At 41.2% G+C, this 24,295-nt stretch overlaps 1 protein-coding gene across 7 annotated transcripts in view; it reads right to left on the bottom strand.

Annotated features, from left to right (window-relative positions):
* The window catches only part of PTPN12 (protein tyrosine phosphatase non-receptor type 12), a 70,253-nt gene extending 49,473 nt beyond the window's left edge, over nt 1-20,780 (bottom strand). For all 7 annotated transcript variants that reach the window (XR_009274751.1, XR_009274752.1, XM_058804992.1 and 4 more), the window contains exon 1: nt 20,589-20,780. Coding sequence is in view for 5 of the 7 variants with exons in the window: in XM_058804992.1 (XP_058660975.1) it covers nt 20,589-20,687 (99 nt within the window). In the remaining 2 variants the exon portion in view is untranslated. The remainder of the gene's footprint in view (nt 1-20,588) is intronic.
* Between the last annotated feature and the right edge of the window lie 3,515 nt (nt 20,781-24,295).

Here is a 24,295-nt window from a genome sequence, read left to right as displayed (position 1 = left end):
ATCATCTGACTGAAGGGATTTCACAAGCAGAGTTTCTCAAAAGAACTTCCCAGACCAAGCAGGCATTTTCCTTCATGACCTCTCCAGCAAAGCAGTGCACACTAACAGACATCTGATGACAAACCAGAAGACAGTAAGAGGTGAAGATGGGAATATAACATTAATCAAGTGAACCAATTTTCAGGGTAAAAGAAAAAAGAATAAACCTCAGAAGTGCTAAATAAAGTTGTAGGCTAGAAGTTATAATGAAGGAAACACAAATACATATCATAAATAACTAAGTAGCAACTCAAGAGTTATAGAAGTAACCAAGGGAAAAAGGCACAGAATAGTTACTGACAACCTGTATTCAGTAGTTAGTCCAGCATGCTGGTAAAGTACAGATGGGACAATACAAATTCTCAACAGACAACAGGACACAGAAAAAAAAGTTTTTCTTAATTAACATAACAGGTTAGTTAAAGGTGTGATTCTTCTGTTTTGATGGACTACGTTTTTAATTTTCTTTGTGGTCTGAAATTAGTAAAACTAATTCAACTTGAAATCAATGAAATTTCCCTCTTAGGACAGAAGCATTCATAATCTACTATTGCTTGCATTGCCTAAATGCACACAAAAAGTGTTAATAGCTTTTACATTTGTTTCCTGCTAACTCATATAAAACATTCTTTTTTATGGCAATGGTTTTGGTTGTGATAGTCTGGTTTAATTTGGAGATACTTTCAAAGTGACCAAATAATGCTAGCAAATATTAGCATCTTTCAGGGAAAAAAATAAATTTATGTTTACTCTGGATAAGGAAGCAATATTTTCCTTTTAAAAACAATCCCTGAACATTTAAGTCTAACACTCTCATCCTAAGAAATGTCAGGCTATACTTTCTATGACCCTTGTACCATTAAAGGGGCCTGAAAGACTTTTCTTTGATTTTAAGTCCTAATTTAAGTTCCTTGAAATTGTCTCATTGTAACCACAGTTACAAAGTTACCAGATGGTAAAGAAACCCAAACCCAGTCCATTACTGTTTAATGAGTACTAGTGCAGAATAGTTGAAACACTTGAGAGATCAAACAATAATCTGCAGCAATACTTAAGCATGACATCTCCTGCTGTCAAGCTTTAAGCAGTGTTTATTTTCTCTGATAAAGAAATGTGGATTTTATTACTTCAGAAACAAAATGTCTATTTTTGTCTTTAAAGAAATACAAACATTTTGATAAATATTTTCAATAAGTTTGATTTCTAAGCACTGTTCTCTGCTTAGGAACATTCCTGGAAAATCTGTGGTTTTGTTAAATCTTCTGCTACTTGGTTCCCAGTTATACTAACATGGACAAGCTGCAAGGCAGCTATTAGGCAATTATTAGGCTTCAAGTTTCATAGAAAGAACGGGCACAGAACTGGAGAAAACTCAGAGGCACTGTGTGTGTCAGAGGGGAGAAGCTGGAACACCTGCTGGGAGTTGGGGTTGTTCAGCCTGGAGAGGAGAAGGCTGCAAGGAGACCTTAGAGCAGCCAGCAGCAGGGATGGAGAGGGACATGTCCTGGTTCCAAGGACATGCAGCCACAGCACATGGGCAATGGATTCAAACTCAGAGGGCAGGTTTAGATATAAGGTAATATATTTCCTCTTCCTTATATATTTCTATAAGGAAGATATATCCCTTCCTAAGATGTTAGGAAGAAATGCTTTACTATGAGGGTGGTGAGACACTGGAACAGGTTGCCCATAGAAGCTGTGGGTGCCCCATCCTTGGAAGTGTTCAGGGCCAGGCTGGGGAGGATTTTGAGCAGGATGTCTCTGCCCATGGCAGGGCCATTGAATTAGATTATCTTTAAGATCCCATCCAATCCAAACCACTCAATGATTTTATGATCTATCTCTTGCTGTGCTCCAAAGATATCTTATGTTCTTCACAGGCTGGGAGGACAACTACCAATGTTCTAACTTGAATAATTTTATTACAAACAACTGAGTCTCATATGCTGGTGACCTGAAGGAACAAAAAAACCCAAAACCTAACAACAAAACACAACTACTTTAACTGCACAGACATCTCTCCTTAAACTCCAGAAGTTACATAAAAATTGACTGGGCTTTGCCTTTTTTTCCTTTTTCCTAACAACCCCAAGGATCTAAATGAAAGAACAATTAAGTTTAAAAGAAAGACAGCCACTAAGCAGCTGGCTTAGCAGGAGAGCTGTCAGTGGATGGGTTCCACTGACAGCTCTCCTGCCCTGTGTCAGTGGAACCCATCCACTAGATGTCAGTGTCCTCCTGGGCAGAGGAAAACCTTGGCTCCCAAAGGAAAGAGGGCAGCTGGCAGTCCCTGGTTATCAGGCCAACTGTACAGGAGGAAATTCTTACAAAGCATCCCTGGGCCACAGCAGGAGCAGCCACTAACAGCAGCATTTGTGGGTAAGAGACAGAACAAATATAGCACCAACACAAAGCTCAGCCAATAGAGTTGAGAACCTCATGACTAAGAACTCTTTTGTGAAACATTACTGACAGTTTTCAGGATGCTGAACATGAGTGTTAAAAAACCTGAAAGATAAAGTTATTTCTGTTTCCTACTTCTTTAAATACTCCAAAACACCAACCAGTGGTTTTGGACCAAAAAAAAAAGCAACCAAACCACAAGAATGGGTTCCACCTCTACTAAAATATATGTCAGGCTTAAAGAAGCTTAGACTTGGAAGCAATAGTGTAAATTATTACAGCACAGTGTGAAATCCCCTGAGACAGGCATGAAACACCACACCCTAAATAAAGGGCAGAGCCAAAGTCAAAGTTCAGGCACATTAAGTGACTGCTGTCAGAAGAAATGGGTAGAACTTTCTATTCACCTGCACTACATCTAGATATCAAGGCAAACTAAGTTTTGAATAGAATATTTCAGTTGGAAGAGACCTAAAATTATCATCTAGTCCAGCTGCCTGATCTCTTCTACAGTGTCTAAATTTAAGTCTAAAAGGAGAATACTGATATAAAAGGAATTTTGAACTTGACTGCAGGACTGTGTTTGCAAACCAATGACAACTCTACAACTTCAGTTGGGCTGATGGGCAGGGGTATGGCAGAGGGGAAGCAGCATCATGCATTACAAAAGGAGACAGACAAACAAGGAAGGTGAGAGAAAACAAGCCATGTTTTTATGCTATATTTTAATGCACCCAGGATTGTAAGAAACCTATACAAGGAAATTATAAATTATCACTGTAGTGGTAGCACACACAAGAAACCTCCTGGTTCTCCTGGAGGAGACTGGGAAGGATATGAAGTTGAAAAAAACAAAAAAAAAAAAAAAGAAACTAAGTATTTCAGAGGGTTATGAAGTACAGATTTCTTTCTTTTTGAAGATACTGGATCAGTTTGCCAGACCATCTTTCAATCCCCCAGCAAGAAAAACACCTTGAAGCCAATCTGAACGAGCACAGGACCTGGCTAAAGACACATGCTGAAGAACCACTTATAGTTACTGCACACTTACATATGTAATGCTTGCCAGACAGGAAAAGGCTAAAAAAAATTCACCACAACTTTTTCTCTTAGAGAAAAAAAAAAAAAAGAAAATGGGGGAAGTTGAATGAAAGGAAATCATACAGAACCAAAAGAGTGAAACACTAGCAAGCAGTCCAGGGCCTGCTGAAACCTGCCAGGTATCAGTACCTGCCACTGTCCTGACCAGGGCTGGGCTCTGTTCCTGTGCCCATCCACCTGCTGCTACCATGGACACAGCCTGAGCTTCTACTCAGAATCTGCCATTGAGAAACACGGGGAGGATGGCTCCATTTCATTCCTGACATTCCCATAGTATCCTACAGTCACAATAAAGTATTAGACTAGGTGCATATTTGATTTGACACATGACACTATTTTAATACGATGAAGAACCTGAAAAGTATCCTAAAATTTATCTCATGTTCCTCCCTCATTACTAAGATACCTATTGCACTATGTACACCAGACTGCATTGCACTCCCTGGAAAGGATTAAAAAAAAATCCAATTAATGTTATTATTTTCTCCCAACCACTACAACTGCAGTTATGATCACTTGAACTGTTCATTTTTTTCTAACCAAGTTATTTTTAAGTGACTGTCTGTCTTCTACTCAGATACTATTTGCCCATGAAGTCTAGGACAATTTTACCCTTTTGCTCTTATGCTGCAAATCCAAAGAAATCTCAAGAAAATTGCCCTCAATACAGAAATAACTCCAGCTTTTATTTCCCATGTACATGTATGCCCTACAATAACACTGTGCTTGGTAGTCCATCTCTTTCCAAGATAATTGTTTTGATAATCTTAATGAACAAGCAGTACTTGAGAACAGCAAAAAAAGGCAACCAGGGGAACATCCTGGCCAAATTCCAACCCTTCAGCACTTCCTGTAAGCCTTATTTAGATCATGTCTTCATCCACCTTGCTGACACTATTGGTTGGTCACACACATCTGTGGATTTATCTACTCATCTTCTTTCCCAATTATGAATATACCTATTGTACCATGTGTAGCAGATTCTAATTCCAACAGCACTAAAAAAACCCCAGACACCTCACACCTCCCCGCCAAAAAACTCAAAATGTTTAGAACATTTTGAGATCCTTTCCAGGCAGCATAAGACAATCCCATTCATATTATTCAATTGTACCAAACACCACAACTATTAATATTCAATATATTCAACTAATTTACTGTGTTCAAGTAACAAGCCCAACATCTCAGCACAAGCAGCCTTTACAAAGGAATACTCCTTTCATGGTTTATTGATTCTGATTTCATTATTATTAATTATGTACCTAAATGTTTAGCTACCACCCAAACCCTGTGAATTACAAATGCTAAAGGGTTAGTGAGACTGAATGGAAACCACAGGTTTCTTATTCTAAGAAATCCTTAAAAAAAGGAAAAAGCAGCTAAAGTAGATTCTAGGCTTTTCTACCTTGTAGAAAATGGCAAGTTACCACCTTGGATACAATTCTAAGGCATACTTTAGATTTTAAAGAAGTTTCCCTCTAGCTAAAACCACAGATGCACAAACCGCTATTTATCTGCTTCCTTCCATCCTATATTGCAGAAGCTGACAAATGGAATACAGGAAAGACAGGTTTTGATGGTCTACATGATTATAAGATAAGGAGAGAGTGGTTTTTTTCTTTATAACTTTGGGATTCTTTAAGTTTGGTATGAGCTATGCTTCATTAATGCAAGTCTGTTCAGTTTCTGGTACAATGAACTAACACAAGGACAGGGTTTCACTCCCACCCTACAGACATGGGTCAGCTGGTTTGTCTTTCTGCACCAGAGGCAATAGTTAATACCAATGACAACAGCTAATCATATATTGAGATTTTCTCTAACTGTTGCATTGAGTTGTAACAATATTTCACAGTTGTATTACACTATTTCACTTCTTAGCTTTTTACTCCAGTTCGTCACTTTAATCTTATTTCCTAAACCACCAATCTCCTTTATTGTCATTCCTTCCTCATCTCAGAGCAAATGTTGTCTGTACAGGAACTTGCTAGGGACACTGCCTGCAGCCCACACTTGCCCATCTAGGAACAGGAAAGCTGCTCTTTTCTTGGCTTACACCTAAATTAAAAAAAAATTCTGAGCTGTGGTCCAATTCACATTCTAATTCTGGAAAACCAGAACTATTTCAGCAAAGCCACAGAATTAGCAATGTGACTTGGTGAGACACTGTCAGAGGACTCTGGAAGAGCAGCAGCCACTGGATTGGCATCACAAAGCCCCAGTGCCTGCAGACACCAGAGCCAGGCCTTGTTTGAATGCAAAATGCTGGTGACAGCTCCTGGCACAAGCAGAACTTCTTCCACATTTTCACTGTCTCTTTCACCTCAGTACATTGCTCAACACACATTAGTCATGGAGAGAGCAGCAGGCTGCCAACCTGCACACAAATAAGCCACGAACACCTTTCCTGCTTCAGGTCACTAAAATGCAAAGCAACCTCCACAAACTCCTCATTTTGAACAGCTTCTTCCGAACCTTTATTCTTCTCTGCTGCCTTCTCCATCAAAATGCTGTTTTACCTCCCTGAAGAAACATATGCATCATAGCATTTTACTACTAAACTTACATTTCTATTATTTGTAAGTGTAATTAAGTGCCATTTCTCCAATCTCCAAATTTGTGAAACTGCTAGTCACAGCTCTTCAGAAAGACAAAATAAATAGATAAAATACAGGAAAGGAAGAAAGTTGCATTACCAAAATTATTTCCTCCAATCTATCAGAGCCACTCTTGGGAAAAGTTAAATAAGGAAGAAAGGAATTTAAAATTTCACAAAGATAGCAAATATTAAACCAAAGTGGGACATTAAAAAAAAAGAAAAAAGGCAACTGGGAAAAATGAGGCTACATAGCACTATGCAGCTTAAAAGGAACAAGTAGCATTGCTACTAACAGCCACCAAAACTATATGACTTGCTCTTCAGTGTAGAAATAGATGTCCCTTTAGTCAGAAAAAATCCAAACTTGTAAATTCCTGCAGATGTTGAGGATTGCCTATAGCAGGGTTTCTACCTAGAAAACAGGCTATGGATGTTGCATGAAATTTGGACTGGGGAGAAACAATGACCCTTTCCAAATACCAGAATTCCCTACAATTACTACTAAGAGAATTATTTAAGCACAGTTAAATAGGACGCAAAATTTCTCAATCTTATTTTCCCTTAATGGAAGTGGCAGCATTCCAAACCAGATCCATACTTTTAAAAGACCTCAATCCATTTTCAGCACATCAGTTAAATCCAACCTCAACTTCTGTATCTGCTGCTGCAGTTTGACTTTAAAGAACAGTAGCATTTTTCTAAAGCAATGCCCTCTTTAATCCTTCCATTGTGACTTCCCTTAAAGGCTACCTTCTTCTCATTCTCATTTCTAGCATTGTGCATCAGTATTCCACTGGGCACCCAGAACAGCTATTAATGCTAATAAGCCCAGACAGGAATACACATTTGTTCTAAAGTCACAGTAACTGCATGACAAGTAATAGGATGAGACATACAGGATTGCTAAGTCCTGGCTTTAAAATGCAAAATACAGAAACACATACTCTACAGCCAAAGCAAATTAATTCACAGGAGCAGTGAAGTATCACAATGTCTTATCAGGATGCAAGTGCTCCTTACAGCAGCATTCTGGTGAACAGCAGAGGATGTGAGCGTGCTGAAGTGCACCACTTACTAGAGGATTGCATCCTGGCCCCACTGCAAGCCTCACTGCTGTTCCTCTGAATGCTGACTGCATTCCTTGTATTTATTTCTGAATACTCAAATTAGGCTTTGGTCTCCATGAATCTCTGTAATAACCAAGTTTTGACAACAGCTCAACACTACAGAGGCTCTTTTGAGGAAAGGGATCCATAAGCAATATTACCTGGTCCAATACAAACCCTGAAATGTTATTCCTGGTGAAATGAACAAATCACAACAGGAAAATTCATAAGGGACACTGCATGAACATTCTCACAAAGACCATTTAAACCAGACAATGGTTAAATCTCATTGTCCACAGTCATTAAAAAACCAGTGACTATCAGAGCCAGGTAACATTCATAAATGTAACTTGCTCTTTAAGAGGATAACAAGGTCAATAAAATGTGTGGCTAAGCTACTCTGCTCTGAATTTAAAACCAAGATCCAAATAGACCAGCCAGTTCTACTATGACCATTGAATCAAGAAAACAGACAAAACACCCACACATATACTTTCTTATAATCCAACAGTAATCATGCAATACTCACCAGCTTAAAAGGGTACCAAACTATACTATAGATAATAATTTACCTTCAGTTCATCAAATCCAAGACAACCTGCATGAAGCTAAAGCTTGTTCTGAAGAGCTTCTAGTCTAGGAGTCAGGCAAAGTTGAAGAAGTGTATGAAACTTATTCACATGGTTTTCCACTCATCATGCAATGGCTTCTATCATCCACAACCAGAAAAAAACCAAAGGTTTTAAAAAAATAAGGAAATCATTTTAGCAGCTCAGGGATAAGTTAGCACAAACAGAAATGAAAAAAAAAATTAGTAAAATCCAATCACAACATAAAGAGAGGAGAATAATTAAAACATTCAAGACAGATCAGAGTTGATATGGCTCAAAAATGCATGTTGCAATTTGCATAAGGTCTGACAGAAGTACTGTGCCCAGTGGAAAACTACACACTTCATAGGATGATTCAACAACTAGCTGACATAAATACAGAATTCCTGAAGGATATCTTGTTTATATAATGTCCAGAAGCTAGATCCAATAAGCTAAAGACAAGTCAAAGACAAGAGTATGAGTACAAGAGGAAGCTCACATGAGCAAGCATTTCTGTCTTGTCTTCTACAAAAATCCTTCCCCCATGACCTTCGAGATAACATCCGGAAGCAAGTCAGACAACTTTGTGCAAAATGTTTTGTGAATTTTAAGGGTTTTTCAAGCCTAGCTGGTAAATTAAAAGATTTTAGGTACTTTTCACACAATATGACAATCCTATATCCACTAACCTACCAACCACAGGAAGGAGAGAAGGTGGGATCTCCATCCAAAGAGATCTGCAGCTCAGGCAGATGACGTTGGTAAGCTGCTGTGGTGAGTTAACCCTGGCTGGTGCCCACCAAAGCCACTCTACCCCTGTCCTCTGCCACTGGACAGGGGAGAGAAAAATATAACAAAAGGCTCATGAGTTGAGATAAGGACAGGGAGAGGTCACTCACTGACAGCCAACATGGCAAAACAGAATTGACTTTGAATTACCTGAATTTATTGCCAACTAATAATGAAAGGTAAAACAAATATTAAAAACAAGCAAAACAAACCAAAATCTTCCTCCAACCCTCCCTCCTTCCCGGGCTCTACATCCTCCTCCCAAGCACAGCAGGGAGATGGGGAATGGGAGTGAGTCAGTTCATTACATGTTTTTCTTCTGCCACTGCTCAGGGAGATGAGTCCCTCTCCTGCTCCAGCATGGGACCCCTCCCACAGGAGACAGTTCTCCAGAAACTTCTCCAGCGTGACCCTCTCAGCTGTCACCAATAAACACCAGATTCCAGTACCACACTAAACAGAACCTGTTAGCAGGGGAAGGAGGGGCAAAACAACCCCAAGATAATAAGTAAATATTGTCTGCTTTGTTAACATGTTTCTTATTCAGGTGTTCCATGCAAACTATTTCATCTACACTATCAGTACACAATATGGAAAGTCCTGACTTCAGCATCAAGTTCCGGGGGTGTTAAAGTGGTAAGTAATACAACAGCCCCATAAAAAATAAACCACATGGCACTCAAAGAATAGAAGAAACTAATTTTTGCATTTACTTAAAAAAGCCAATTCCAGTGCCTCCCTGACACGCCCTACAAGATCCTCTACCTAGCAAAAAATCACGGTTTGAGTTTTAGCTCAAAACTTACTTAGAAATAGAAATAAATAAGTCTCTAGAAATAAATAAATTCTTTACCTACTTATATACCTTCACCGAATTCCCTTGTTACTTCACTGTTGCTTTTCTCACTTCTAAACATATCCTGACCTCAGATACAATTTATATATCTGGAAGTTACCTTTCTCCGTAAGAACTAAAGACATCAAAATTGAGATTTTTTTATACCCACATACTTTCACTGGATGATCATATCATCTTACTGTATCAGACAGAATATTTTTTCTATGAATCCAGGAAGGGAAGCCCATTATGTATGCTGTAAGGCTGGAGAAACAGGATGCTGGCCTCATTTTCACAGGATCACCAATTTAAACAGTGCTAATGCTTTCTAAATTGCCATGCCAGAAAGACATGTTGCTAAAGCTTTGCATCAAAAGTACTGCAGTGTTTGATCATGTATAAGGTACAAATTCAAGCTCACGTTCAGGATAATCCATATCAGAATTAGTTATGGAATTAGCTAGCATTTTAGAAAGAAATATTCTTTCCCTTTAGGAAATCACACTGATTTATGGCAACAGCTTGCTGACTTTGGGATACATACTTGTTTCTTTCAGTGTTACTGGTCTCTCATTTAAATCATTTATCGAGAGGCTCTAGATTTCTGTAATTTGTAAAAAAGACAACTAGGCTTCTCTGCCACAGTTTTACCTGCTCTTTTCAGAACAACAGAAATAGGAAGTTGACATCTCAGATAACTTGCAAGCTGCATTGGTTGCATTTGCAACCACAAAAGGGAAAAGAAATGAAAGCTCTCATTTCATCATCTTAGTCAAAATATTAAGAAAATAGATGGTACCAGTTAAAGAAGCAACTGTAGCAGGGTTATTACAGAATGCCAGGGCAATTTCCACAGCAGTTCTGTAGAATAGCCTCTGGAAAAGTTCTTCTGTTTATAAGGAAAATATAAAATGTTGTGATAGGGTTTAACCTGCAGCTTAACAACAACTTCTTCCAGAACACTCAGTTTGAAAAGCAGACTCCTGTCCAAAGCTTTAAGTGCCTGTGTAGCACTCGATGCAATTCTGTAGCAAAGAGCTATTAAAGGAAAGAACATATATTCCTCCCTTCTGGCCTAGTCTTCATGAAGTAGAAATAACAGAAAAATAAAGCATCTATAAAACACCATATTTCTTTACTAAAGTAAATTCCAGTGTGTGCCTACAGTACTTTCCAAATCCTTTCTACCTGCCTAAAACCAGACATTTTTCTCCATTAACATTTTCATACAGTCCCCTATATGTCCATTAACATCACAGTTCTGTTTATGCAATCTCAAAGAAAATGAGTTAAAATTGATTTTACAGTCTAATTTGGTCATAATAAAAATCCACACAGTTTTGTGTAACCACCTAAACTACTAAACTTGACATCTTAGAAGTAACTGTTGAATACTTAGAGTTATCTGGGGACATTCTCATTATCTAAGAGATTATTTCCTTCCTTTAGCAGCTTGTGCAATAGGGGTGCTGCCCTATAGACAATTTATAATTAATTCAACTCTGCAGGAATTCTTAGTTTTCTTGAAGCAGTTCAACTAACCTACATATATCCTTCCCTCCAGAACAGTGTTTCCTTTTCTAGCTTTATTTTGAGCTAAATGTTTCCCCTGAGTATTCCTGCTGGACAACTGTATTCATTTCAATTAACAATTACCTATTGGCTAAAATAATCAGAGTATACAAGAGGGAGTAAATAATAATGAAAGCATTCTAGTTGCAATCCTGTTTCCCATGTATGAAGGTAAAGATTCAAGTAGAAAATATAGGAAGAATTAAAACTTATTTTATACACATGTAAAAACAGTAAAACAAGAGCTGCAAACATGCAGGACGTGATACATTTACCACTGAGACATCTCCATGATTAATTTTACTGTCACAGAGCAGCCAGTCATCAGTTTCCAACCCAGCCTACCCACAGACTGAGAGCAGTGCACTGTTCCTATCACTTGTTCTTCTGTCTGTCCTGCTTTTTAGATTAATTGATCAGTTTTGTGCAGTGAAACAACTAGACAACTAATCCAATAAGAACCTTTGTCTAAGTAGGAAGCTATATCCAAGTACCACACGTGCTACCCTCACACTTGAGGAAAAAAAGACACTGTTCCATCCCAGGGTTATGCATTACAGAGTCAAACATAATCAAATAAGAAGTGAAACATTTAGGACAGAGTAGAACACTATTCAGGCTTCTCAAGAGCAGTGCAGTTCCCACAGCAATCAGTCATTTTAACAGGATGCATAATCTACACTGACAAGTCCTCTGAACACTTGGACAGGAAACCCATGAAACATCCTTTCAGTTTGGAACCAAGTTGTTCAAAGATAGCTGTGTCCTCCAAGAACTACCAGGAGAATAAAAAAATGCCATACTCTCATAAGGGAAGACAAAATGTATTTTAAAATGTAATCAACAATGGAAAACAATATGAAAATTCTGGAACAGGCCCCTGAGATTCTCAAATGTGACAAATAGCTGAAAATCATGCCAGTAAGTCCAGGAAAAATGTGCATGAACCAGAACCTAGAACTAGTCTAGCTCAGCACAAGAAATTAATTTCTCATCCATGATATTGACCCTAAAGCAAATAAGAAGATAGCAAGGACAGCAACACCAGCAGAGGTGCTGAGTGCTCAATCTCAATAAAAGCAGGACCATAAGACATCACTCATCACCACATTCCTTTCAGCCTCTCTTTGGCCATATTAGCTGCCCAGAGGGACGAGCCTTGCCAGCTGAAAGATGGTCATTTACCTCTCCAGACCCCCAAAAACCCCACTCTTCCACTGATCCACATAAAAGCTGTTCTTCTAGTGGTCAAAAGGGTCCAAAACATCTGTGTGTTTTCAGAAGAAAAACAAAAAGCAGATGTCATCCACATGAGGCAGCAAGAATAAAGACAGCAGGACAAATGCAGCAAGATGGAAAATTGTTTAAGAGGACACCACTCTACTCTGACCTTAGAAAAACAAACTCAGCTACACCTTACGAGACTACATAAAAAGGAAGTTAATGCCAAAAAGTTTGTTTTAAAATGACAACTTCAGTGTCATAACTAAATGAAAGAGGTTAAAGTAGTACATACATTCTTTAAAGCAATATGGTTTTAACTAAGCTAACTTCCCCTTAGAGGGTGGTGCTTTCCAAACCATGACTTTAGACACCAAAAATCATAGCAAAGATCAGGCAATTAAAACAAATAAATTTCAATAATGTTTAGGAATCAAGGCCTGCTGTCCAACATGTAAAACATGAAGCATATAGACCTCCTGCCAAAAAGGAAGGAACACAAGTTAGATGGATACCTTCATGTGTTAAGATTTCTCCAAATCACAGCAAATAGCACAATCCAACCAATCCATACAGCACTTAAAACTTTCAGTCTGCTCATTCTGTTGCCCTTGGCCCATTCCTAACACTAGGCAACTCAACTCTTTCTGCAGAACTAAGGGAGCTCAGAAGTAAAATTAATATAGAAAATTAACTTTCAGAAGCATTAGGGTAGGATTTCCTTCAAAATTATTGATGCTTCCTTACAGAAACCTGAATGAATGAATGCAACACATTTCTTTATTTGCTTTGTTCCTAATGACATGCGTAGCCCATGAGGCAACATCATTCATAGCTTCAGTCATCTTGTAATAGGCAGATATTTTCCCCCATTGAAATAACTGCCTTGCTACTTTTAAGAGCTGATAACTAAATTCTTCTAGGTTTTACTTTCACAAGACACTTCCATTAGGACAATATTGTCTTGAAGTCTTCTCATAAATTAACACCAATAAAATTGCCTTTTAAAGAAATTAAAAGTATTGGCTTGTAGGAGGACAAATAGGAGCAAAAATTAGGTCAGCTAAACTAGGTCATCCATTTATACCTCTATTTATCTGGTACCTTTTGGGAAACATTTTTCTCTACTTGATCTTTTTAGCTGTGTAAGATTTTTTTCATTCTTAAGCTGATGACAAAAGAGCAGCTAGAACAAGGCCCTCAGGGACACAGGCAGTAACCTTCCTATGCAAACCTCAATGACTGAAACATCCTGACATTCAGAGATACTTTAAACAAGTTTCCAACCCAGAATGACAGCCCTAAATTCTGCCAGTCCTGACTCTGCTCTTCTGCTCTTACAACTTTTCCCTTACCTCACTGCACTCTCAGCTTCCCTAGTAAAGCTACTGGCTTTGCACTCATTGTCTCACCAAAACTGGGTCTGAACAATCTGGTTTCCTTTAGGTGCAGAGGGACTCCAGACACAGCTCCAACAATACAGCTGCTCTCTGTGCCCCAGGTTCCAGATCCAAAACTCCACAGCCACACCAGAGTGCTCTCTTTTCATAAACACATTCTGATTGCTCAAATTTGAACAAATAATTCGTGAGTTAAGTTTATATTAGCAAGGTTTTTTTTTTGTCAGATGAAGTAGGAAAACAAAGAGCTTAATCTCTCTGCAACATTCACGTGCTAGTTAAAAGAAACAGAAATGCAGGTCCATGCTTCATTTCAGGCAAATACACACAGCTGAGTTATCCAAGCTTGTGCTGGCATAACCACAGCAATTGTGGAGTACAACAGCTTGAGGAAAACACCAGGATACAAACAATGCACTTCCTAATGGCACAGAGCTGCTGCTCTACCGAATTCACTTGTGCTTTACTCAGTTCCTTATCTGACCTTTAACACTGATGCCTCTCCCTAACTGAAGGGCTGTTATATAAGACCAAGAAAAAAACCATCATCTACCATCTGATTTCAGTTCTAGAAATGCATACCCAAGGTACTCCACAGTTACATGTTTTCCCAACACTAAGAAGAAATGCATTTCTATTTTCCCTATGCCAAAAAGTCCTTTGTACTAAGCATACTATAGTCAAACTGTAGCAGCACACAATGGAAAATCCACAAATCTTAAATAGTAACAGAGAAGAAAATAGAACATAATTTCTGTTTATTACAAACTAACAGCTTAAAGAAATTAATAAAGAAGCCTCAGACTTCTGTTGCACTCGTGATCAACAAATGTATACACATTAGATAATCTGAATATCTGCTTACCCTTCCCCCGCTTGCAGAGCTGATAACTTAGCTATAACAGCACCAAGAAAAACAACCTGAACCTACTGCAATTCTAAAGTAAATTACATGCAATCCAAACCAAGAAATTCATACTATAGATCAGTGACACATATGCAGAGTACTACACTGACTTACAACCATGCTTATACAAATACATAAGCAGGTACATGGAGCTACAGAACTATAGATTAGGGTCTAAGGTTGATGAATTATGGTCACATGAGACATATCCATATATAGGTATCTACTGATATGTATCTATCTACATAGATATATAACTTAATACAGCAAAAGGTGCTGCAGAATTGAGGTAAGAATAAAAACAAAGTATGTATTTGACATGCTATTTAAATTATTTAGATTGCATGTAGTATGCCATGAGGTGCAAGGTCAACACTACCATTTGCTCCTCCTGAACAATTCTTTAATATTCTGCAAAATCCATACCCAAACCTTTATTCCATGAGAACGGTAGAATTATACACTGCTGTCTTTCGAAAATGAGCAAACAGAACTTATTACCACACAAGCTATTTGACACAACCCAGAGCATTGCCTAACTGACTTGGTTTAGTTTCATGTGCTGAAAGAACAGCAATTTTAGGCAGAGTTTGCAAGTTCTTACATCCCAGGGTCACTACAGCAGCTTTGTGGCTGTGTTCAACCACCTCTGTGAAAATTCAGAATGGCATCTTTGAAGCAACAGAAACAGCACTCATTTCCTCAGAAGGGGACAAAGGAGCTGAATATTAAAACTGAATGATTGTTCATGCAAAACTGTATTTTCATATAACATGGAAGGAACAGTATTTCACAAAATTTCAGAAGCCTCTAAAGTCTGGGCTTACTGAAATGACTATTCAGTGACATTGCTCCATGTAAAAGAAGCTTTATGAATGGCCTTGATGACTACAGCCACACACAATGGAGTCATGTGCTGGGGTGTGCCCCCACAGACAAATTAACAGCATCTAGCTGGAATATGTCAATGGAAACAAAATTGTACAAATACATTTACCAGCAAATTTAAGCATAATATGAAAGGTGACTACTAACAGATCCATTCTTTAACCCTGAAATGATAAAAATGCACAAGGCATATCTGAAGTGACAGCTGCCTCTGACCTATTAACTGATTGCTAAGAGCAGAGTTCCTTATGACTGATCAGCTGTACAGCACACTCAGGGGTCATTTTCTCCAAGGCAATTACCCCTTCTGTCACTCTCTAGGGAAAAGAAGTGCCACAAACAGATTTTTCAAAAGAACCCAATTTACAAGAATTCCATGTAAAACTCTGCTTACACCAATTAAATCTTGGATTTGAAGTTTCAAGAAACAGTTTACCATGTAGTTGATTCTACCAAAGAATTTTTCCCAGTTTAACCTTTACAGATACAAATATCTCTTGAAAAGACAGCATGTATTTTATAACACATATGACAAAGCATTACTTTTTTCTAACAATATATTACAAGCACCAAACTCATTAAATAGTTACTAGAAAACATCACTTTCAAAAATGTCTATATGATGAGATCTTAAAAAAACTGCAGAGACAGTAAAAAAAAAAAATGTTTTATAAGTTTCCAGATTATATGCCTGTCTTATAAATTTGAAAAGTATCTTCACAGATACTCAAGAGGTGCACTAATAGCATTTGAATCAGCAAGGCTTATGCAAATGCACCTTAATACACAGAGAACCTTCAAGAGGGGCATTTCTGAAGTGCTACAGTTGAATAGGTATTTCTGGTACCCTTAATGCTGCTCCAGAACCAGAACAAAATCTATGTCATGACTGGCATCAGTATGTGGACTTTCACTATGTTTCTTAGTAGTTTTAATCAGTGATTTAGTATAGTGTAGACTGTTCATTCATTTTAAGCAGTCTCTAGGCACTTTAGAAATTGTGCTTTTTCCTAAGAAAACTGACCAAAAAACAAAACAAACACAAAAGCCTTAAAAAAATGCACAAAGCAAGTTTTATAACATCTGGTGTAGCACTTCCTATGAGCAGCTACATTTTATCCTTACAAGTCAAGCACATTCCATCTCCCATTTTTAAAAATAGCATTTTCACAAAACAATCAGTTAGAAGTGCTTAAATATAAAAATGTCAAAACCCAAACCAAAGAGATGTAAAAGGCATAGAAACTAGCTTTTTACCTGTTTCAAACCATTCAAATTCCCTTTCATACTTCAGAAAACAGCAACTCGAGTACTTTACTGTTTCCAAAACTAAAAGTTTCATTTTAGACAGACTGAACAGAACACAGACACACAATATTCAGTTGAGTTAGTTACCTGAGCCCTCTTGAATGAAAGGTACAGAGATCTCTGACAAGGTGTAACAAAGTTGTTAAAAAATTATTATTATTTAAGACTGATGATCTAAGACAAAACTATTTTGACACCACTTCCTCAAAACATCAGCTGAGGATCCCCTACACAGTATCCATCACAAAAAAAAAATTCTCAGCCACACACAGTATTCCACGACAACAGATTAGCCAGATATATAACTCAGAAGATGAAGCAAGACTGTCATATACTACAAAGCAATTGAAACATCTGATTTTTGAAGGTAAAACTTCACACTATTCATATTTCACTTCTCCTATAACAATGGCAGTCTACATCAAACAAGAGAAATGAGTGTCAGGATGCTTTTGTCATGACTATAACATAAGAAAACAAAAATGTGTTTAATCGCGGGTAGATTAAAATTTAAAATAAATCAGCAAATAATATTTATCAAGATCTTTCTAAATTCTAGAGTAGCTGGTTTCTGTTCTTCCATATGGAACTTTGACTTCCAACCTTTGCTTGATGTAATACACATGTTCATTACAAAAAAATCAGAACCTAGACCATGCTGGTCATATTCATACAGCATGAAACACCAAGAGGAAGCAATCTATACTTATTACCTTCTACCCAAACAGCAACGTCAGCACAAAACCAGGAAAAAATAGACTCCTGGGTGTAGTACAACCATGGTAGCAAAGTCCTAACCTGCATTATTTTAGGAAAAAGCCCACTTGCCCCATGTCCACATACACATGATTACTGGCAAGGCTTACAGACATGTCTGTCCTGTTTTCAAACTATCCACTTCATTTAATCCTAACTGTGCACACCCAGAGTACTGAAGTGATCCACTAATAAGTCCTGCTTACTTCCTAGTGCAAATTAATTAACTGCATTTGATTTCCAGTAACAAACCTGCCACTGGTGCCCAGATCATAGGGTTTATCTTGCTGTTGGGGGGAGGTGGGGAGGCACTGCTGGAGTGGATAATAATCAACTTTCCACCTTCCAAGAGGAAGTTGTTTCCAGCTATACCAATGGCATTATTAAATTGCAGCCTTAGTCATCTACACTCTGGACTTTCAATAGCAATCAGCCAGGCTTATCAGCCTACCTGTGCACACCTTTAGGTTCTCTACCCTCTCCTCCTGCACTCCTGGGCACCCAGCATGTCCCTTCAGTTCATTCACTCAGGCCTACGTACAAATCTCTAAGCCTATTACTCAACTATTGCCTATTATTCCAAGGCAATAAAGACCTAAGAGTAAAGAATTGTTTTCATTTGCATTCACCCACTATTCCATTCATATTTTAGATTACATTTTGACTTGGAAATGAAGCGATGAGTAACAGCAATTCCTATTCCACAAACCTGCCACTATTTAACAGCCACAGAACATCCTGCACTTAAATGAGATAACACAACTTCCTCCTCACCCCTCAAAAAACATCTACTCATGCTTTAACTGAACAGAATACTGAAACTTAAATCCCCTTTACCTCTCTTTCCTTCTTCCTCTTCCATCATTTCAAAGAAGACCTAGGCACAGCTCTATTAAGACAGGCAAATACACCCCAAAACACATACTCCAAAAATTCCAAAATACCCCAGTACATTCAGAGTGAAAAAAAACCCTTAAAAATCAGCAATTATAATTCTTGTCATCACACTAATCTATGTCTGCTTTATTACATAAAGGTGAATATTAGAACTGAAGATCCTAATTTCCTGGTTTTCCTTTAATTTCCAATACAAAAAACAAATATGAAAGTTTGAAATACAATGTGTTAAAGGATAAAATTTTCAACAATTCTCCCCAAAACATTCAACACTCTTTCAGGTAATGCATCTTTCTCCAGAAATGTCCTGCCTATTAGTTCCTATAAATCCTATTTTCCCATTTTTACCCATATTCTCTTTTCTTGCTGCTACAGGAAAGCAATGGGAAAACTCACTGTCTATGCTGTTGAAAGCCACAAAAACGACATGCTGTCAAATAGAGAAATTGAAACAAAAGCTATTTTTCCATACAGGGGTGCCACTGCTTCAAAGAAAGGATGATAAAAAGATCAATTATATATCATTTGACTATAACAAAGCTAAAACATCAGGATAATTATCAGATATGAAATGGTAGAGGTGGATTAGGAGATCTAGAACAAAGTGCTTAACATAGAGATTATTAAAATGTCCCTCATTTTGCAGTAGCCTAGGCCAGCCTTTTTGTAAAGTATATATAATTTACATGAACAAGACAGGCTCATCATACAAGGCAAGATGTCAATTCGTGTTAAATAGCAATTCTATTACTAAAACTACGACTTAATGAAAAGCTTCTGTCAAATTCTGCAACCTTTAAGCTCTCATGTGAAGATTTAAAAGGCTCCTATCGCTCCAATGGCGTTCTTCATTTCACACTCCTCTCTTCCTTTCCCACACGCTCAGATGTTTCAGCAGCATACTTTAAGCATTTGCAAAATCCTGCCCAAAGAGCGTGGCCGATTTCCCACGGGCTCGCTCCCACCCTGGATGAACTCGCTACTTCCCAAAGTCCGCTTCCTCTTCCAGCCCTGGAGCTGCCAGCGCTCCCAACGCCCCTCGCCTTGCGCAACATCCGCGGCCTCCTCCCCACATTTCGGACAATTTCCATGCGACGCTTACATTGAGATATTTTTTGGGGTTTTTTTTGTTTGTTTGTTTTTGGTTTTTGTTGTTTTTTTTTTTGTTCCCAGAGCACTAGCACAGACTGACAGCTTAAAGGGCTAACGATGCGCTTTTAATCCCAAAGAGCCACACATAATAAAACGAGCTACAAAGACAGATACGGAGGGCACCGACCCGCTCTCCTTCAGCTCCTCTGCATTTTGATATTAAGTATTTAAATGATATTGAAAAGTGCCAGCAACATCTGCCCAATCAAAATTATTGTTCACAGCTCAGACGACCAATTCAAAAGATAAAACTCCCGATATATTGGAACAGCCCTATTAAAGAGCTAAAATAAACCAGGAAAAGCACTAATTCTCCGATAGAATTTTTCCCCGAGCGCACACGTTAACCAAAGGCTGACGGTGAACTGATCTGGAAGGAAGAAAGGACGAGGGATACAGGCAGGGCTGCGATGGGGGATGGGAGACGTTAGCGAAGGGAAGATGAATATTCCTCCAAGGACTATCAATACGTGTAACACATCTCCTCGGAAAGAAGAGAAATCTCAAGCAGGCAGCTACAGGGGCAAATCAAAGGGGAAGGAGTGCCCGATTGTCCCCAGCTGCCATCACAGACGGCAGCCCTGCAGAAAAGGGGCTGCCGGGGCGAGGAAGCGCTCGCGGCCCCCCCGCCTCGCCTCCGTCCCCTTTATGTGCTCAGGGAAGCAGCGGGGCGGGCGGACGAGCAGCCTCGCGGTGAATTTTGCAAGAGCCGATGACCACCGGCTGCCCAGGAGCGGGGAAGGGCCGGGGCCGCGGTGACAAACCTCCCGGGGCTGGAGGGCAGGAAGGAGCTGAATCCAGGCGGACACTCTCCCTCCCCCGCCGAGCTCCGAAGCGGCGCTGGGCGCAGGGAGCCGGCCGAGCCCCGGGGCACACAATAGCCGGTCACCCCCGGGGATGCGAGCCCGCCCGCCCCGGCACCCCCCGCCGGCGGGGGATGGGGAAGGGGCTGCGGGTCACCCCCCCGCCCCGGGGGCGCCAGGAGCCCCGCCCGCCCCGCCCGCGCCGCCGCCCCTCACCATGAAGTCGCTGGCGAAGTTGTCCTCCCCATTGTGGTCCGTGTCCTTCATGGCCTGGACTCGCTTAATGAATTTCCTCAGGATCTCCTCCTGGCTCATCCTGCCCCGCCGGCCGCCCTGCGGAGCGGGAGCCCCGGCCGCCCGCCCGCTCTCCGCCCGGAGCCCCGTCCGCCGCACGACCCGTCACCCGGCTGCCTTCCTTCCCCTCCCTGCCTCGCCTCTCCCCCGCCCGGGCCTGCCCGCGGCCTGCTGGCCCCGCTCTAGCTCCGCTCCCGCCCCGCTCACGGCCGCCCGGCCGCCCGCTCCATCCTCCCCTCCCTCCGCCCGACCCTCCCTGGAGCAGCCGACACGGACACGACACGGCCCCTCCTCCTCCCGCCCTGCGCAGGCGCGGAGCCCGCCCAGCCCCGCCCTCTCCCACGTGCCCCGCCCCGACCCGGCAGCGCTCCGCGCTCATTGGCTCTATTGGCGGTCGCGCACGCCAATCACCGGCCGGCCAGGCTTCGAGCGAGCGCTCGCTAAGCTCCACGCCTCGCCCTCTCCCGCCGGCCCCCCCCGTTTCCCATGGATGGGACCGCCCGAAGGGAGCCTCATGGAGCGCTGGAAGGGACCACTTGGCGCGCGAAGGGGGGGCTGAGCGGAGCGGAGGGGAGCGCGGTTTCCCCTGGCTGGAGCACAATGGGCGGCGGTGTGTGCCCGCGGCGCCGCGCCGGGAGGCAGCGGCATGTCGGGACATGTAGTCGCGACAGCGCCGCGTCCCGGGGCTGGGGCTCCTGCAGCATCCTACTGAAACGCCCGGATCAGACGGGTCCCGCCGCGAGTGGGAAGCCCGCAGCCGTGGGAAGTGCCGGGGGTCCCTGCCGCGGCGGTGCCGAGGCGCGGCGGCGGTGGACGCCGGGCAGCGGGAAGATGGCGGGGCGGGACAGGGGACGGGCGCGGACACCTGGCCGGGGACCGCTCCTCGCGTATTTGTATGTATGTATATTAAGTGTATCTATATGCGTGTGCTTATCTTAATTTTTCATACATATATGTAAGTGTATACTCTTTATGAAGTGTGTACATATATATGTATGTGTGAGCGGATAGATAGATAGATAGATAGATAGATAGATAGATAGATAGATAGATCTACTTAATAAAAGTGTCCGCAGGCGAAGCTGGTTCATGGAAGTGCCGCCGGCCGGTGTCTGAGGTGTCTGCGGGCTCCGGGCCGATGCCGGGCGGGGAGAGGGTCCCGCACCCCTCAGCACTGCAGCGAGAGGGCTCAGGCACCCCGCGCCTTCCTATTTTAAACATAGCCTAAAATCTCTGTCTTACGTGGTGTTGGAGGATTCGACAAGGTGCTATTTCGTTCCTAATGTTATATGGAAAAGTTAAACTCCTTCATGTTTGGTGTCCTGATGACATTTATAACTTCTGCTTAAGCAAAGCAATTGTGGAGGTGTGCGTATGTATAGCCTTATAGCTTAATAAATAATCCAAGTGAAGTTGTTTAAAATGTAGTTTCATTGATGAAGATCTACACAGCCTTGAGTGATGCTGCTGATGCAGCAGAAGTTTGTCACACAGGCAGATGACAAAGGTCCAAGCTGAGGAGCATACCCCGGCTAAGTCACTCCTGCCCGTTCCCTGTCCCGGGAGCGTGTGGCGCTTGCAGTGCCACCAACACAGCCCCTGTCGGACAGGACATCAAACCGAACCTGCTCTGGGAGCTCACTCAGCTGCAATATAAGTCCATAGAAAATCAGTGTGTTTTCTTCTCTGTTCATTCCATTCTTTGTTACCAAAGGAAACCTACAGAAAGCTCGATCCTCCTGTGTTGGTGTAAGATATTAGTGTTTTAGAAGGCTCCCAAAGAATACCACTTCCACAGCAGAGTCCAATGGCACGTTACCACCCTCAGCCGAACTCATTGCCTACTAACTCACCATCTTCCTAGTGGAGACAAGTTTTGAGATACAGCGTAGGAGCCTGAACTGTAGCTGCTGATGCATGGACACACATTTCCTTCTCCTGCATCTGCTGCAGACACAGCCATCTCTGGCAGAGGGGTAGGCTGGAAAATTGAGAGGCTTAGCATTTTCACATGACCTGCTGCAGACTTCAGCATCTTATTAAGGGGTTGGGGTTCTTAGCTGTTGATATTCATCAGCAAATATACAGGAGAGAGACATAAGTACACGTGAAGGAGCTGGGAAGGCATCAGCTCTGTGGTGAGATTTAGTGAAACCTTTATGAGCACTCACACAAATATATCAGCTGTCAGTGCTCAGTCTCCTGTCCACGTCCTTTGCTCTGAAGAGCCACAAGGATATCTGCTTTTCTTGTTTTAATTCCTCTCTTCCTTCTTTTCCAAATCTCCTTTTCTACAACACCAAAAAGCAGCTTTAAAGGGTAAGACAGAAATTAGAGAGAGACCTGAGACTGCAAGGATAGCTGGGGCTTGGATCATCAGGTAATTTTTCTATGCTACCTTGCTGGATTTCCATCTGCTTAGGAAGGTTGCTGTTTGCTCAGCAGTTGTCCTGGTAAACCTGCTCCCAGTGCCAGATGGCAGGTAACTTCAGAAAAGTGATACTTGAGACTACACAACCAATTAAGGAAGTCTGGAATGTTATATGGTTTTCTTCATTTATTCACACAACTGAGTTATAGAGGAGGAAAAGAAATATCATTATGAACCTGATGTTGTTATTGCCTAACATGGAAAGGACCCAGCTGTTATTCTGGCCTCATTCACAATCTGCAACTCAACTGTAATAAACTGCTGTGAACCAGCAAGTGTAAGTGTGGCCTTTCACTTGGTTTAACTGATAAGGTTATCAGTCTCAGAAGACAAAAAAAGCCCCCAAACTAGGCACTTGTCACTAGCCATAACAAAAGGTAAATATGAAACAGAGAAATGAGGAACAGCGTGGAGAACTGTGCCTGGCATTGTCTGCCTGTGCATGTGTACCTGTACCTGGGAGAGCTGCAAACCAAATAGCGCCAGTTTTATCTCCCACAGCCCTGCAAATGGTGCATGAGGTTGTCTCATGTCTGTGCTGTGAACAGACACCTCAAGCCTCAGCAGCAAAAATAGCATTTCAACCCAGGCTTTTGATGTGAGGCTCACAGTATCTGGGTTAACCCCAGACATCTGACCAATGCAGCATGTGTGCATGAGTGCCTATTTGTGTAGCTGTAGGAGAGGGGCGGAAAAACAGACACACAGCGTGAATTACTCACCCTAGACTTAGAACAGGAAGTTTCAACCCAAATCTGTAGAAGAAAATTCTAGTTTTGTCTTAACAATCCGTATAAGTATGGTCCTTGAAGAAAAACAAATAAATCACCTACAGCTTCTCTGCTAAAATCTCATTTTGCCTTGCCGTGCACTGCTCCAGCTGCAGCAGGGAAGGCAGACAGATGCTTTTTTCTGTTCCAAGGTGGCTTCTCATGTTCCCACAAGGTAAACATGGAGCAAATTGGTAAATGTGCTTCCTGGCCTGCATACCATGGTGCTGCCCAGTCAATGGGTGGGACACATCCCAGTTTACCAACCTTCAGAGGATTCCCTCCAGCTGAGATGGAGCACAGGCTCACATCAAAGCTGTCTGGCTTCAGTGCCTCCGTGGCTTGGAGCTGTGTTCAAACCCCAGCACATATCCACCCAAAAGTATGCTTCAGAAAGAAATCAAAGAACTGGGGTGGGAGGGAAGGGT

The sequence above is a fragment of the Ammospiza caudacuta genome, chromosome 5, assembly GCF_027887145.1.
Source record: "Ammospiza caudacuta isolate bAmmCau1 chromosome 5, bAmmCau1.pri, whole genome shotgun sequence".
Taxonomy (NCBI): domain Eukaryota; kingdom Metazoa; phylum Chordata; class Aves; order Passeriformes; family Passerellidae; genus Ammospiza; species Ammospiza caudacuta.
Note: the sequence above shows the minus strand (reverse complement) of the source record. Positions and strands in the feature narration are given on the sequence as shown.